Source organism: Colletotrichum destructivum, chromosome 11 (genome assembly GCF_034447905.1).
Source record: "Colletotrichum destructivum chromosome 11, complete sequence".
Taxonomy (NCBI): Eukaryota; Fungi; Ascomycota; class Sordariomycetes; order Glomerellales; family Glomerellaceae; genus Colletotrichum; species Colletotrichum destructivum.
Window position 1 is genome coordinate 973,014 of NC_085906.1, and position 16,572 is coordinate 989,585.

At 48.8% G+C, this 16,572-nt stretch overlaps 2 protein-coding genes across 2 annotated transcripts; one reads left to right on the top strand and one right to left on the bottom strand.

Moving 5' to 3' along the window:
• Nucleotides 1–1,131: 1,131 nt before the first annotated feature.
• On the top strand, nucleotides 1,132–3,296 carry CDEST_15390 (uncharacterized protein). The gene is made up of 2 exons (XM_062931546.1): nucleotides 1,132–1,470; nucleotides 1,532–3,296. Exons 1-2 carry the CDS (start codon nucleotides 1,255–1,257, stop codon nucleotides 2,507–2,509), a joined length of 1,194 nt encoding a protein of 397 aa, XP_062787597.1. The 5' UTR covers nucleotides 1,132–1,254; the 3' UTR covers nucleotides 2,510–3,296.
• A 12,242-nt stretch (nucleotides 3,297–15,538) lies between these two features.
• Nucleotides 15,539–16,336, bottom strand: CDEST_15391 (uncharacterized protein; the record flags this gene model as incomplete). The annotated part of the gene is made up of 1 exon (XM_062931547.1): nucleotides 15,539–16,336. The coding sequence occupies one exon, from the start codon at nucleotides 16,334–16,336 to the stop codon at nucleotides 15,539–15,541; it is 798 nt and encodes a 265-aa protein (XP_062787598.1).
• Nucleotides 16,337–16,572: the final 236 nt, after the last annotated feature.

Consider the following 16,572-nt stretch of genomic DNA (forward strand, 5'->3'; position numbering starts at 1 on the left):
GTCGATTGTGGCCGTACCCCCAAGCAAATGCTTTGCCGCGGCTTAGCAACCCCAAGGATAGTTTGGCCGCACACACCGTAACATCGTTAATGCGACTCCAATTGCCTTGATGACTGAGACACTGAGCCGAAGTGCTTGACCTTGCCAACTAACAGGCTGAGTCATCGGCGAAATCAACCTTTTGTTCACAAAACTTAAGCAGCAATTACTGTCTGCTGTAACACCCTGATAAATACCACAAAGTTTAGAGTTCATGAGAGCCATGACTTGCAGAGAGTTGGGAATAACCTCAATGGTTAACGCTGAAGATATAAGATGAGGGCTTGATCGGCTTTTGGGTAGCTCAAGGAATCCTCATCCAAAAACCACTGAATAGCCCATAGTGTCGAAATGGCCGATTCCAAACCCTTCCGAATCGATACCTTAGACGCCATCTCCAGGCGTAAAAGGCCTTTGAAGGTCGAAACATCAATCTGCTATGATATACATCACGCAGACTAAAACACGGAAGATTCTGACGCCCACACCATCACATTCTTGATCTTGGCATCCGCAGTCTCGTTCGTAAGTGAAAGCAGGTTTTGGCTTGGTGACATTCATACACACAAAGGAGTTTCAGTCTCGGTACGATATGCACCGTCATAAGCAAGCTTGTCCTGGCCCTATTCGGGGTCGCTGTGGGCCACGCCTACCAGCCACCCACCCGGATGTAACAGGGTCGCAGCTCCGCGTTATTAGCCCTGGATCGCGAAGGTTGGCCGAGGGTCTAGAATTCCCTTGATGCAGAAGCATTGAGTCATGTGTCCAGTAGAAGCTCTTCCGTATCAAGCTGGGGGCGCATGACGACAGGCAAATGTGGATCACAGCCAACACAGCTTTGACCACAGCACGATAAAGGGTTGCATTCTCGAGTCATGAACGTCGTTTCCTTGGACAGTGACAGACCCGCTTTCATACAGAAGCGAACTTTTGCTCTTACTTTGGTAATGAGCCAACAAATGGCCGGAAACGACTACTCCAAGACAGACGTCCCTGTGGAGAAAAGCTATGCTTTGGACTGGGTTTGTCGAGCCGGAGTCCAAGGGCACGTTGGAATCAAGCATCCTTGGCCTTCGGAGTCAACTACAGCCATTATTGGCTCCATGTCCATTCAAGGTGTATTTAAGCGGCCGAAGCCCATACGATGTTGATGCGCTGGACAACACAATTCGAAACGCTTATTTCCGCGCCTTCATCCTCCGATGATAGAGCACCATGGCAGATACATCTTCGGCAGGAAAGTACAGACGCGATAAGTACACCAAAAATGAAGCTCAAGATTTTGGTGGTAGCGCTAAACGACAAGCGATCCAATTAGGCCAGGAGGCCAATGTGTTTTCCGCCGTCATCTACTACAACCTGATCTCCAAACAAATGGACGGAGCCGTCCATGTTCCGAGAGGGCAGAGCATCCCGAATGTTAACCAACTTGTAAGCTGTGGTGTTGAAGAAAAAGTTAATTACTGCCTGAACTGACACGATTACGTTCTAGTTGCGAAAGCTTTCAAACGACATGCAACTCCGCGTCCCGCACCGGCATGACCGAGCTGCTCAAAGTGGACGGTGGACAAGGACTCCTGCACAGAACGAAATTTCGGTGAAGACAATCGACAAAGTTGATAGAAGTGAGGGAACCACCGATGCCACTGTCTTTGAGGCTGCCGTCACTCTTTGCCGTATCCAAGAAAAGCCACGCCACGTAGCGAACTCGGTGACAGACAACTCAAAGAACGAGCTTCAAGACGAAGCAAAATTTCGTACGACTCAAGGGTCCAAGTCAGAAGTCGGCTTTCGCATTGGTCTAAGCAATCATGATCGTCCAAGCAGCGTGCTCGACCCAGGAGCAATCAAGGACGGTCCAGTCAGCCATGCCGACAACGCTGCCGGTAAAAAGAGCCCACCTCGCTCTCATGGTGGGGCCAACTGTTCAATCACAGAAGGGCAGCATAGCGCGCAGTTCCACGAAGAATCTGCCGTCTTTGACCGAACGCCTATCATGGCAAACGAGAGACGAAGTGGAGAGGTGCTCAGAATAGCACCAGCACGTGAGCCAGTACGGATACTGGTAAGAGATGCAGCCAACGCCCGAGTGGCTCCGGCCCGTCAAGGTAGCAGGCACAATCGTCAATTCTCCCAACAAGTATCCAAGCAACTTTGGTTCGCGAAACATCATGGGCATCCCAACGTCACATTGAATGCTGAGTCGGCACCAGTGGACCTCGCCGTTCGACACAATAGTAATAGCGGACCAGGTAGCACCGAGTTTACTAAAGTGCCGCAGCGGATGGCCGCAGATGGCACAGAGCCTCGTCTGATGATCCGAGACCAACTTCCCCGCTCCGCTCGATTTCGTAGCAGAGGGCTGGAAATGCCGCCAATGGATGCTCTTAACGCCGCAGATATTAGAAAATATCGCTTTTTTCGATTGGTCGCTTTGCAACTGCGACGAAGTCGTCAGCATGCAAAGTAAACTGGAGGACATGGCATGTCGGGTAGACGGGAGTCCACACCGTTCCGGAAGCCGTGAAGCTACTGCGTTACTTTTATACAATTAGCAAGTCTAGACCTCATCGCTCAGACTTGTTTCTTTTTCATATTGGCTCTTTCATTGATGTAGATTACACTTAGCTCCAGCAACACATTTGCATGAGACTTTTCAACGGCTTCCCTGTAGGAAACTCACCTATACCGACCGCTGCCAAGTGTCTTCTCCGAGTCAGTCTTGTTGACGAAACGATAAATCTGAAGGGTTTCGGGCTGTCACATTCAGAGTACTTGACCACACCTAGCGAAGACGAGCAACTAGTAGTTTACAGACGACGATTAGGGCCAGAGGAGACATGACAAGTACACTAAAATAGAAAATCCAGCCCAAGAGGTTGATGCTGGGTCAGATTTCGAGCTATTCACCCAGGGGTCTCAGGATTCAAACCCCCTCCACAAGACGACAGGAATTCCATGTACCTCATGCTCCGTCAAACTCCTCAGAGGAGGGCAGAAATGCGGACCTACGAAAACTGGGCCAGGAGCAGGATGATGCCCATTGGAGGACACCTGACGATGACATTCATTCTTCAGAGGACTGGAAAGTACTGGTTCAAGTTACATCTACCCTTGAGCTTTTCTACCTGCAGACGAAGAGGAAGAAGGAATGGGGTTGGGGAATGGGCATGGTCGACTCCAGGGGGTCATGACTGGTATGGTGTATCTTCTTGAACTTTTTGAGAATTTGAAGAATCTGAATAATTCTGTTCCCCATCCTGTTGCTTTTCAGCAAGAAAGGGAGCCTACGATTAACCTGACTGCCGAGGAAAACCCCCAATCATCACGTCCCATTCGATCGTAACTTAACGGCCAGAGTCAGCCTCATCAGGCATCTCAACTTCCGCATCATATAAGAGAGCACTCGAACCAACGTACTGACCGATTTCGGGACCTTTCATCCGAATACGGAGAGCACCTCCATAGTTCTGCTGAGCTGGCCTGGCAGAAGCTCTCCTCCTACTACACAAAGTTGGAGGAGTCTCTCCTGTTTGCTGCTTCTGTTATTTTACACCCTTCACTTGGTATCTCATACTTTGAGGCAGTCTGGGACCAAGGGGTTCAGCTTGAGTGGGTTCGAGACGCGAAGAAATGACTCAGAGACTGCTTTGACACTTGGTGTAGGTCAGAGGAGGTCTCTAACAACTCTAGGTCCATCCTTGAGATTACACTTCCATCCCACAAAGACAGTCATTTCAGGCAATGGGTACAGAGTGGACGAAGTTGTGAGAAATCTCGACAGCAAGATGAGCTTGAGAAGTACCTTAGGTAACCTTATTAATCAACAGAGAGTTTTACCAAGTGGTGTAGAGACCACCAGTCGACATAGCCCTTCCTCAGCAAGCTGGCACTTGACATAGTCGCCGTTTCAGCCATGGCTGTTGACTGTGACAGGGCGTTTAGTGCTGCTAAGTCGACCCTGACGCCACAAAGGTACTCGACAAAGCCCCGGATGGTGGGTCAGTCGCAGCTGGTAAAGAATTAGCTGAAGGGGAGTGTCATATCTGTTGGTGTTGAGGTTGGTTCATTCGTGGCATCGTGACCAGTTGTGGATAGCTGGCCAACAAGCCAAATTCAACCAATGCTGGCGAAAGAGGCAGTCATATCAGTCAAATCTTGGCGCTATTTGACTTGATGGCTTTGACGGTAGGTGGACCGCCTGCCAACACTTTTCAAACCTGCTGTGTGTCGTGAAAATCTTTATCTTTGAAGAGTAGAGCCCAGGGTCCAGGATTTTCCACCTCTCATCGCTTGTAAACACCCCTTTCCGTAGCTTGTTGATTCACGTGATCAAAGGTTGATTGTACGGTGTGAAACAATCTGCTGCAATCTTGAGAAGAGACTTTCATCACTAACCGTACCAAATTTTGATAGGATCAACTTTTTCCCCCTCTCGTAGTTCCAGCTGTCAAATTCAGTGGGAATAATGTCCTTGCCGTTCTCTTCGTTGGACGCATATCCAGAACAGTTGTCAGAGACTGGGTTCGCACAGAGTGAAAGAGTCGATGATGATGCCCTCAATAGACTGAAAGGTAGGTATGGGTAAGGATGACCATTCCGATCTGACCTCCTCAAGCCCCTGGCTTCGCTGGAGGCCCTTAAATGCCTCGTCGGACTATGGATATGCCGGCCGATCCCTTGCATACCGGGCCCCCGGTGCCCCCCATGTGCCCCTTAGTCATCGGTCCCTGACAACAGTAGCTAGAAGAACGACTTGAGGTCATGCATAAGTGAGTGTTGCTCGCTCAGCAGCGCTCCAATAGCCATGAATGCCCGTGTACCCATCTTGCCCTTGGCACCAGGAGTTAACTAGGCAATTATAGCACCCTTTAATCCATCTGTATCGCTTACGCTGGCAAACAAAACCAATGAAAGATGAGAGCGTTCGTAGCAAATTTATCTTTGGTTTTCATCTTCCCGTTCAACCGCAAACCGAGACTCTGGCATCCCTTCTCCACTTCTAACACTACTAATCTTGACTGGAAGACATCGGTTTGACTTGGAAGAAACACGAGCCGCTTTTAGTTTGCCTGCGTGAGAGTATCTTTGTTTTCTGGCAATACTAGCAAGAAGAAAAGGAAAGTAACAGACAATCTTTACATAAATTCGGCAGGCCAGGAGCGTAGGGATGGAACCTTGCTGTAGTAAAGTGCTTTATTATGTGCAGAAATAGCTGCTGTAGCCGGCGAGATCATAAAGCTGGCTGAGAGTGCACACTAAGGTAGTTGATTGGCGCTCTACCTCAGCCATAGAAGAATGCACGCAGCCATTAAGCTGATCGCCTGTAACAATCAGCGCAGCCGCCAAAGCAACGCCAACAACGCAAAGTCCAACTAAGTCAAGCAAATGAAGCTATTCAGACCACCCAAATAAGTAAGCCAACCCCCCCGATTTGGATTGATTGATTTGACTTCTGACTAAGGTGCTTTGACCAATGAGCGTGCTGGATTTCAGTCTCCCTCTGTCATATACCTCACCCTCCATACTTCACCCACCAGCCCCTTCATCCCTTTACTGATCGGTAATTTCTTTCCTTAACCTTCGCTGACGATATAAGGCGTTCGTTTTTCCCATTTGAATGGCTGTATTTCTATTATTAGCTTTATCCAACCTTACCTTCCCAGCTCCTACTTGATCCCCTTGTGGTCACTACCTGTTGCTGTTACCACCTCTGCCATACATACAAGGTAATGTTTTTTTCTGTCTATCGTACAGTCTACTGATAAGGCTATTCGTAGATGTCAGAACCTCTCAATGCGACTGCCCTTACCAGATTAGGACAGCCACCAACTAGGGTCTCAGCCCAAGTTGCTACCAGTCGCGCCGCCACCCTCCCTTCGAATCCCTCCATCTCCGACCTTCAACCTATCCTATGGGGGAATCGGCGATTCGTCATTGAGGAGCAGCTGGCCCGTAAGGGTGGAAGAGGCCGTACAACTTGGGTACGGGCTTATGGAGTCTTCCTTGTCGAACTCAGTCGCAACAACGAAGCTGGGCCAGCCTACTGGTGTTGCCAACGATGTGACGAAAAGGGGCGGCCCGAATTCTTCTCCGCAGTCGCCACCAGCTCTGCTCAAGAGCATCTACGTCGGTAAGTCTTTATTGTCGTGAAGCTATTCGCAACTTACTAATCTCATAAAGGGTCCATCATATTAGCCCTTGTGACCCCATTGATGGGCACAGGGATGACCCCTCTTCCGACGAGACAGCCACACCACCCCCCTCGCAACGTCCCCGCCTCACCACTTCGAGTATCCCTCGATCGAAGGTCGCTATTATTAGGGATCTCGCCCTTGCTACGATTGTTGGTCAAGACCTTCCTTTCAACCACTTCGACGATACCTTCCTCCAGCGCCTCCTTCGCTTCCACAACGTCGATCTATTCGCTCAGGTGCCATGGGGTAAAACCTCAATGGCTGACCACCTTGAGACTATATGGAGTCGAGGCAGAGCAACAGTCAAGGCTGAACTCCGCGAAGCCTCTACAAGGATTCATCTCTCTTTCGACCTATGGACATCGCCGAATATTTATGCTTTTATGGCTGTCACTTCTCACTTCCTTGACTCGAAGGGGAAGCACCAATCGCGCCTCCTCGCCTTCACTCAGCAACAAGGAAACCAATCTGGTGTCAACCTTGCGACCACCCTCGAAGATACTGTGAGGGATTGGGGCTTAGTCAGCCGTATGGGAGTAGTGATCTGCGACAACGCTACGAATAACGACACTTGCTTGGCCTCCTTCTACCCACGGATAAACCCCAGGATGACTTCACGTGACTGCAAAGCACATCGAATGCGTTGTTACGGTCACATCCTCAATCTTGTGGCCAAGTCCCTCCTCTTCGGCAGCGACTTCGAGACCTTTGAGGCTGAGTCGGAATTCTACCAGACAGTCCATCGCGATGAGGAAGATCTCAAACTTTGGAGGAAGACCGGGCCTGTGGGCAAGCTTCGGAACATCGTGAGATTCATCCGCGCCTCTCCACAACGGTCAGAACGCTTCAAGAAGGTCGCAAAGGAGGTTGATGGTGGTTCTGATTACTGTCTCTTCAACAGAAGCTCGTCAGAGCTACAGTTAATCCTCAACAATGATACCAGGTGGAATTCGACCTACTTAATGATCGAGAGGGCAGTCGAGAAGAGGCATGAGATCCGGGCTTACCTTTCAGGTCTCAACGACGACGAGGAATCCCTCCAAATTCCTATCTCTGATCACTTGACGGATGAGGATTGGCTTGTTCTCGTTGAGGTCAAGAGCCTCCTGGAGCCCCTCTTTTTCCAGACAAAACGAACGGAGGGATGGGGCAAGGGAGACGGTCATGGACGCCTTTGGGAGGTGATTACTGGCATGGAGTATATCCTTGAACACCTCGAGGAGTGGAAGAATTACTACAATCACGAGATTGCTCCTATTGTTGTACAGGAGGATGAGGAAGATGAGGAGGAGGAGGATCGGCAACTCCCTACTCGCAACAGTCGTAGTCTGAGGTCTTCAGCTCGGCGATCCTTCAACGAGAGCTCTCTTCCGGATCACGTGGAGGTTGACTGGGCCCGGCGAAGGGCTGAAGCCACTTCGCAGTTCCGTCGTCTTCGGAAGGGGTGCCAGGTGAATCTTCGGACCTCTATTGAGCTGGCTTGGCAGAAGCTGAACAAGTATTACTCAGCTCTTGCTGAGTCACCCCTCTTTGCTGCTTCAATTATTCTCCATCCCTACTTTGGCTTCAATTACCTCAAGGAAGTATGGGGTAGAGATGGCCAAGAGGCATGGGTACGGAGTGCGGAAAAGGGGCTGGAGCGCTTCTTCAATAAGTGGTATAAGGATGACGATGTGTCAGTCGTATCACTAGCGTCTTCGTCAGCCTCCTCATTGGCCCCATCTTCCCAAGAAGACAGCCACTTCAGACAGTGGCTGAGAAGTCGTCGTAGTCAGGAAGCAAGGGCGACGTCTGACGAGCTTCACTCGTACCTCAGGCAAGCCCCAGAGGAGACAGATGACCCTGCGCGATGGTGGCTAGACCGTCAGGCTCAGTACCCTCGGTTGAGTAAATTAGCCCTTGACGTCTTTGCGATCCCAGCCATGGCGTCAGACTGTGAGCGAGCCTTCAGTGCAGCGAAACTAACGCTGACGTCGCAGAGACTCTCGATGAAGGCAGAGAGTATAGAGCGACTGCAGCTGACGAAGAACTGGCTGAAGAGAGGGGTTCTACCAATGTCAGGGATCGATGGATTTGTAGTTCATCCGTGACATCTCTAGAGACCTGTGCTTAGCTTCAGTTGTTTCCTAATCAGGCAATACAAGCAGTCACGTGCCTTTAATTTGATGGATTTATCAACAGGGCCAAATAAGCAAGGATCTAGCGGCGATGAGGCAAATTAACAAATATGAGGGCCGATTTGCTTTATTTGCTTTGGCGGCTGCGCTGGTAACAATATACATATGAATACAAGTATTCCTGAAGGTTGCCAGCTGCTTAAGACGCTCATTAATGGTGGCTTGCACTGTGTTACTATTGAGATGCCCCAACGCTGCTAGTACTGTAACGCGGTAGTCAGCGAAGCGCCCTGTCAAGTCGGCGCCCCACCGACCTACTAGGCCATTGAAACGCATTAAAACATTGCCCAGATGACTTCACCTCCGACCAGCTTACTACTCTGGTTACAGGGGTGAATTACTAGCAAGTGCAAAGCGTGCCGCCAAGATAACCTTTTTCAAACAGTGCCGGCTGGGGCACTGTCTTTCGAATCAAGATTACATGATAAGCACCGGCTGGAAGGCGACGGCCACTATTTCCCACCGCCGAGAGTCACATTACGCAGCAGTAGACCGGTCGGATTCGTTAGACGGGGTAAACGGGGATCCGAGCGCCCTACTACGCCGTAGGGACACATTGGCCAACCGCCCTACATTGGGCTGCTCCATTTGGCAAGGTCAAGTACTGCTGTTCCTCTGCTAACTGGATCCAGGCTACAAACAAGAACAAAGGTCCCTATTCTCTTACTCGTCTACATGCACGATGCAAGCAAGGCCAGAGTAAGGGATCCACGTGACCTCCGGATACTCCAGTTGATCCGTCCTCCGGCCTGCATTCCAACATATTACATCATAACGCTGTCAGCTAGGTAATATCTACGTCCTGGTTAGGCTGAAATGCTGCTGCCTGAAAACACATCTTGTGTCCCCGCATTGTAGTCCTTTTAAGCACATTTCGATACGTGTTGTGGCCGCATTTTTTTTAATCAACTACTGCCTCCACTGTATCTAGATCCTGCGGAAACAATGGGCCGTCTTGTTATCCCTGAGGGATCGTTCTTCACTGCGAGCCCGGAACTTTTCATCCAATGCGCCAGAGAATATGACCGACTTGCTCAAGACACGTTGACTCAGGAGAAGCGGCAGTTTCCCAATAAGGGATTCCATATGGATTGCTTGTTGCGACCCCAGAGTCCTGCTGAACGAGATGGACATTTGGCCCGGCTTGAAGGGGTCCGGAGAATGGATTATTTCTTGCGAATGATACGTACTTGGGCCTCAAAGACTGTCTTGTACCAACATTAAAGAGTGGGTCTGCACCAACTTTAATTTCGCCTCCTAATATTTATGGGACAGCCGGTTGGATGGGAGGTCACCATTGGCGAACATCCTTGTGTTATGCTAGCCTACAACGAAAAGTGGAGGAGACTCAAGTAGGGCGAAGAACAACCTGAAAAAGGCGAGTACGGATACTCAAAAGAGGGTGAGTTCCAGTGTTTCTACCGTGGTGTTATCAAATAACTGCTATTGTATGCAGAATGTTTATACTGTAACAGAAACTATGACAAAGCGATTCAGGAGAAGTTATGGTCTGAGATTGGCGAGTTGGGAAGAATTGAATACGCTGTACTCCAGATGCTTGACTCTAGCCATTCGTCCACTGGCCCTTGGTAATTGGGGGATTAATCGCCGCTGACAGACTCATAACCGAAGGTGAACGATTTACATCCACTGTGCGTGGGGCTTCTACAGTCGTCTGCACATGGACATTAAATGGCGTGCCAGCCTCCATACAGATAAAGGAGTCTTGAGACGGGGGGTCTTTGGCCGATGAGTGGTGCTTATTTCCTCAGTACAACTTACGTATATGCTGTTTTGAACGAGGGCGCCCCTGTACACTGGACGAAAAGCCCTTCACTGGTCTCAACCAAATTCTGTCTAGGCCGGGACCAAGAACGTCGCAACATGCCTCGAAGAGTTCACCTATCATTCTTTTCATCCGTTTGCCACCTTTTCCAGAATCTCCTCTGAGTAGATTCGGGATACATAAGGTTGAGAACGACTGTGACGCCTATTGAGGTGTACTTCATGCTTTCGTGGAAGGACTTGAGACTTGGAATAGCCCCCCTGAACTGTAACACACTCTTGCGTATCTCTGCACGGATCTGCGCATCTTGAACTCTTGTAAAGGCTTTGCCGCTATCAAATACTTCTTTCACGGTTCTTCGGTCGCTTTTGCTAAGCTTTGGTGCTCGCCCTTCAAGAAGCTATACTGTAGCAATGTCGACAACTGCCGGATGGTTGCATGAGATGTCTACCCAGACATTGCGGATACGCGATAGATAACTAACAATCTCATCATCGAAGTGCAAAGAGAGGTGCTTGTGGAAACTGCCTAATGGTAGGCTATCCAGAAGGCCGGGAAAAGGTATCAGCTCGTCTAAACGACTGTGACTCGCGGAACCCCGAGCTCCGGCTCGGTCTTCTATTCCTATAATTCATTATCTGGCGTCCTATGAACTATTAAATAGAAGCTCCAGGTATTCTCCTGACCTAGTGCAACGACTTCCACCCTTAGATTTATGTTGCCTCTACTACTCTCAAAACGGATAGCTTGGATAGTAGTAATCATTCTTAACCACTCTAAATTGTAGAATTTCTTGGTCCATCTGTGCTTACCTCGGCTTCGTTATTGAAAGCTAACAAGCCCAAAACCTCGCTACGCTCGAACATCGTTGTAGCCGCAAGCATTGCAGCCTTTTTAGAAAACCTGTACACCAAGTTAAAACTTTTCTTGTTCCATTGATAAGTCGATTTGTCTAGACGTAACATTTCTTAAAGGTTTCACAGTAGGGGTTGAAATGTTACGTAAAATACGATCAATGGAACTGTCATTACACTCGTACCAGTGATTAAGGAAGTCCTCAGGGCTGTGTAGAACTACCACATCAAATAGGTATATACGTATGCGTCCAGCGAAATTTAGTCCAGCGACATTGGAGCATTGTAGTGTAAGGATAGCAATAACGCTACTAACAAGAAATATCTCAACAATGCACCCTTCTACATGAGCACGAAAGAGCCAACCATGCCGAGGTAGCAAGCCCTTATCACTCAATACTCTGTTTAAATTGGTAGCTGAGAAAGCCAGCATCCACGGGTCAATATGATGCGTTTGACGGCCAACCAGCGGAGGGTGATTATCAAAAACAGCCGATTGGGAGCCATTCGTACCTTGTCAAAGGTCGCTCACATTGCACTATTCCATTGGCAAGATACGAAAGCAGTCAGGGAGTATCCGCGGTGCTAAAATGGAACGATAAGATTAGATTTAAGGTGACGGTGATGTCGCCAAAGGTAGGCGGGCCTTGCATCATGGATGTGGCGTTATCTGAAGGAATGGAGCTTGTGTGTACAGAATCCACAGTAGAAATTTGAACTACACTTTGAAAGGCGCTTTTCCTGCGGAGGTAAAAACTCTTGCTCATGTGTAATCCTTATATATCTACTACCGCTGGTCTATCTCTGAAAAACCCGCTACCTGTATGTCAATCTGATCTGGCCTAATGCTCGTACAATTCACAGCGCCTCTAAAAGTGGCTTGGGAATGTCTCTCTGAAGTTGAAATGAGTTTACAGTATTGATATGAGACAGGTAACGGTTGTGTGCGCCCAGTCTATTCAATCTGGAGGCCATAAGTATCCGTAGGTTCTTTAACATCCATAAGCCTATCTGATAGTAGACTGGGACAGCAAAGTTGATAAGTCAGACTACCCACTTTTCGGCACCCCCCCCCATTTCGGCACCCCAAAAATGAAGCTATCCCCATCATACTCGTCGACTTCAATTAATCATTGACTTCTTCTAGATGCAACAACAATACAGCTTTCAGCTTCACTAGGGTATTCAGAGTCGCTGGATTCAGCTGCATCATCCTCTTTTTCCCCAGCCTTAAGTTGCGCCTGCTGGATGTCTTTGATGTTGGCGAACTTAGTGTTAGGATCCAGCTGGACTGCCCTTCTTTTCCTCACTGCAGTATTGGTGACTTGGGCCTGCAGAAGCTCCAGTTTCTGCTGGGTATTTGCCAGCTCATATGCCTGCTCGCTGAAGCCTTTTTTTACCTTCCTGAATAGAAGGCGTTGAGTGAAGGCATCATTCTCCAGCTCTGTGAATAGCTTCAACTGCCCAGCTAGATCCTTCATCTTCCTTGGCGTCGACCATGCCACTGCAGATGACGCAGATACCCATCCTTCAGCTTCCTTGCCTCCAGACTGCCCTTTGCTGACCTGATCAGATGATCCTGATGCTGCTGGTGTTGATGGGAGCAGTAGGGAGCTCATCAGAGGCTTCGCCATAGAGACAGGCCATAACCCTGTCTATTTCCAACCACTTCTGATGTTCTGCATCGTCATACCTGCAGTACGAGCCTTCTGATAACAGCCTATAAAGTTCCTCTTGCCTACAACAGTTGAATCATTCCACTGACCAAGGTATCCAAGCTCCTTCCTATAGGCTGCCTTGACAGGGCCAAAGACTGACTGATCAAGTGGCTGGAGGACATGGGAGGTATGTGGCGGTAAGAACAATAGATGGATGTTGTTTTTAGAGTGAAGTTCTGGCAATACATTAAGAATTATATATGATCATCTTTCCTGACCCGAAATTCAATATTCTTTATCGAAGTCCTGATCCAGAGCGTGATTTCTGCCATGATGGGAATCAAGACCCCTAGATGCACGCCAACAAACAGCAAAGACCACCAACTGTGCCGAGGAATGAACCAAAGTAGGAGCCCGATGACGAACTCGACTAGTGCGAAATCAGCCATTGCAATGGGTGCCCATGCTACAGCGAAGTCTTCCGAGGTAGGCGTCTGACAGTCTCGAAACTGAAATGATAGCATGGTAGTGATGGCAACTGTAAAAAACGCGACCATAACCGAGCTTGCTAAGAAAGAAGCTGCAAGAGGCCCTGATGAGAGAGTTTCACCGGGGAATTCGTGGATAACTAGCACAAGAGCACTAGTGCCGAGAGCAGCCGCAAGGAAGCTCAAACTCAGGTATGAACTTCTCAAACGATGGAAAACCGCTTGGTATGGCCGGGGTCAGCCACGTAGATCAGAGATGAAGGGAATCTATGTCTTACATGGGAGAGGATGCGGCATGGTGCTGCCCAAGAGATATCCTTATTCTTTTTCAAGATATGTCAAGTTATAAGATCTTACTTCTTCTTTGTTGAAAGTTCAGTCGAGAGCCTTCAAGATAAGCACTGACGAACTCTGACCTCGGGTCACCTTATATATCTAAAGTCAGGAAGTACAACTTTGGTTTGTCTCCTAAACACTAGGCGACATCGGCCCTTACCATACCAGGGACGATCCTCAGGCATTACCCCGATTCTTACTTGAGAGATGACCTGGACTATAGAGAATTTTAGCAACATTGTGATGATTGCATGTTACAGCCAGTTGAAACAATCTCATTAATATAACGTCTAACTAATCAATATTATGCGGCTGTTATGATCTACGTGAAATGAAATGATAACAAGGGCTATCCTCTCCTTGAACACAGGGTCACTGGACTGGGGTAGAAGCAGCAGCCGTCTAACAAAGCCAAACCAAAATGTTTCTCTGGACAGCCGCGTAAGCATGTGGTGCCTGTGTCAGCTGGCACAGTTGAACGCTGTGCATCGTGACAAAATAATGCAAACAGAATAATGGTAAGACAGGGTTCTTGCTACTAAAATTTCGCTTCGCGGCGCAGTTAGCTGCCCAGGCCTGCTCGTGAAAACAACATAAAACGTGATTCCTTAGCATTAGCTCTTTTGGAATGGGGAGGGGGGATCAGGTCTACCAGCGATTTGCTTGGTTTTCTTTAAACACCTTGCCACCGCGATCTGATAAGCAGCCCTTTTCGGGCTAACGAATAGTCAGAGCGTCGCACAGACTTGTTCTGATCAAGTAACAAACACTTATGTTAGTATTATTCACAAGTGACAGTGGTTGATCTCGTTCGTTCCATCGGATTTTGGTGCAGTTATTTTGTTGTTATTGTTCTTGTTAGCACAGTTGTCGTGATGCCCCCAGCCCGTCCGGGCCCGTCCGGTCTGTCTGGGTCTTCCCGGCCTCCATCGGGGCATTTTTGTTACATCAGTGTTCCAGCCTGACTCATGATACCTTTATATCTTCATTCGCCTGGGTATATAGATCCTAGGAGACCCTTTCTTTGTATAGTTAGTCCTAGAGACTCGGGTCACTTATAGATACGATCCTGTGTCCCATGCTCACGACAAATCATGATATCCATGATGCGCCCGGCACCTCTGGGTACTGTGCGTTGTAGCAATGCGATGTAGAACAGGAAATAATAAGACTGCTTCTTTGCCCCAGCCCGCCCAGGCTCGTCCGGGCACTCCCGGCCGCGTCCGGCAAGGCCAGACCATCCCAGCCCTCATCGGGCACATCTGGCTGCACCAATGTTACAGACCGAGTTATGATAGCTCCATTCGCCTGGTTATATAGATCCTAGCGTACCTTTCCCGTTGCATAAATGGTTCTAGGGAGGGGAGGTCACTAATAGATACAACCCCTAAGTCCTCTTCTCACGACATTTTCACTACCAACACTTCCGCTTTATTTCGTAATTAGGTGTTCTGACCTGCTAGTGAGAACTCCCCATCACTGAGTTCTACATAGTCAATTTTCATTTCTCAGCTGCCGCATTACTCATGAAGGGCGATACAACTACTCTTGGCGACAAGACTATCAGCGCAAAGCCCTCCCTGCTGTAGCACAGGTCCACCATTAGGTGATGTCTATAGGTGACTTCAGCTTTGACTGTGCAGAAGATACGCAAAGTAAGTCTAAGACCTGCGAAGATGAGAGAGAACTGATGCAAGATGGACAAGTCGCCTTTTTCTTCTCTTCGATTTTGGGGGAAAGAAAAGAATTGGCAAACCCCGTTCCGCCGTATGCCGGGCGTGGCGGCATCGGGGGTAGGGGTGGTTGATATCAATGGCCATGTGCGCGCTCAGATGAAGTACGATTACTCACTGTAGGCCGTGCCAAGTACGGTGTTGCTTGCAACTTTCTAATAATGAAGTTGTTTTATCACTGTACATTATCTGTGTCCTTCCGGGGCTTATTATGACAAACACAACAGTATCGGTAATCTAATGTCATAAACTTTATTTACGAGTCATCAGTTACCCTTGGCCAAATCCAAGTTGGCTTCGAAGCCGGCTCTTGATTCTGACAAGCGCCATGCAGTCATCCGGGCTCACTATATGCTCAACATCCGGGTGCACAAGGAAACTGAGCAGTTTCTCCGTGGCCAGGACTGCATCCGTCGATGATACTTCTTGTGAATGATCATGGGGATCCGTATCTTCATCCTCTGCTCGTTCATCTTTGTTTTCCTCCCCTATCATGGTAAACGTATGCATTTTACCTGCCTGTCGACTTCTCCTGCCTTGGGGAGCTGTTGCCTTTTTCGCTTCCTTGACAACTGGGGAGACATTACCTCCCCCGGCTCGCAGCTCCGGGTGCGTTTTCTTGAGGCGAGACAATCTCATCGCCAGGGCTTGTGGTGTCGAAGCGTTCGACACCCCAAAACAATCTTGGTACGCCTTTGAGATAGATTTCCATGGCAGTTTCTCCGCGCGAGCTTCGATGATGAATCGATCCCTATCTTCGAACTCGGTACATGCTGAGGACGGATGATCTGGCGGTAGCTCTTCAATACGATAGGGCTCCTCGCAAGAAGAAAGCAAGCTGAGGCCATTCTGAAAAGAGAGTTCCGTTGAATCGAAGGTATTTGGTGGTAATTGATACCCATCAGTGGGATTCGACTGATAGTCATCACAGAGATTTAGGGGAAACACCGGAAAGTGTTGAAGGTGCTGTGACGTGGAGAAGTGCGTTTGTGTGGCCTTAACCGGGTCCGAATGCAAATCAAGTCGCGGCATATCCTGCCACGTTTGGATCTGTTCTTGCCGGCCCATTACCACGCTCCCGAGGGTCTATTGAGTTACCTGGTCACTTCCGACTTCTGGTCTTGGACTTGGTCCCATTTTGTACGCTATTAGGAGAATATTAAAGCATGTGGCAAACTTATGGCGAACCAGCCGTCGCAAGGGGTCAGCCAAGTTACAATGGTGTTGTTTGTTACAATCGGTGATGTCACGAACCGTATTATCAGGAGTCACTGGTCAAGCAGCATGTGTGAAGTATACGTAAG

What these genes read in the sequence shown, in the direction of transcription:
- CDEST_15390 (XM_062931546.1), top strand. Translation starts at nt 1,255, where the DNA reads ATGGCAGATACATCTTCGGCAGGAAAGTACAGACGCGATAAGTACACC. An exon ending in TCCCGAATGTTAACCAACTT is followed by an intron (nt 1,471 to 1,531) that starts GTAAGCTGTGGT and finishes ATTACGTTCTAG; the next exon opens with TTGCGAAAGCTTTCAAACGA.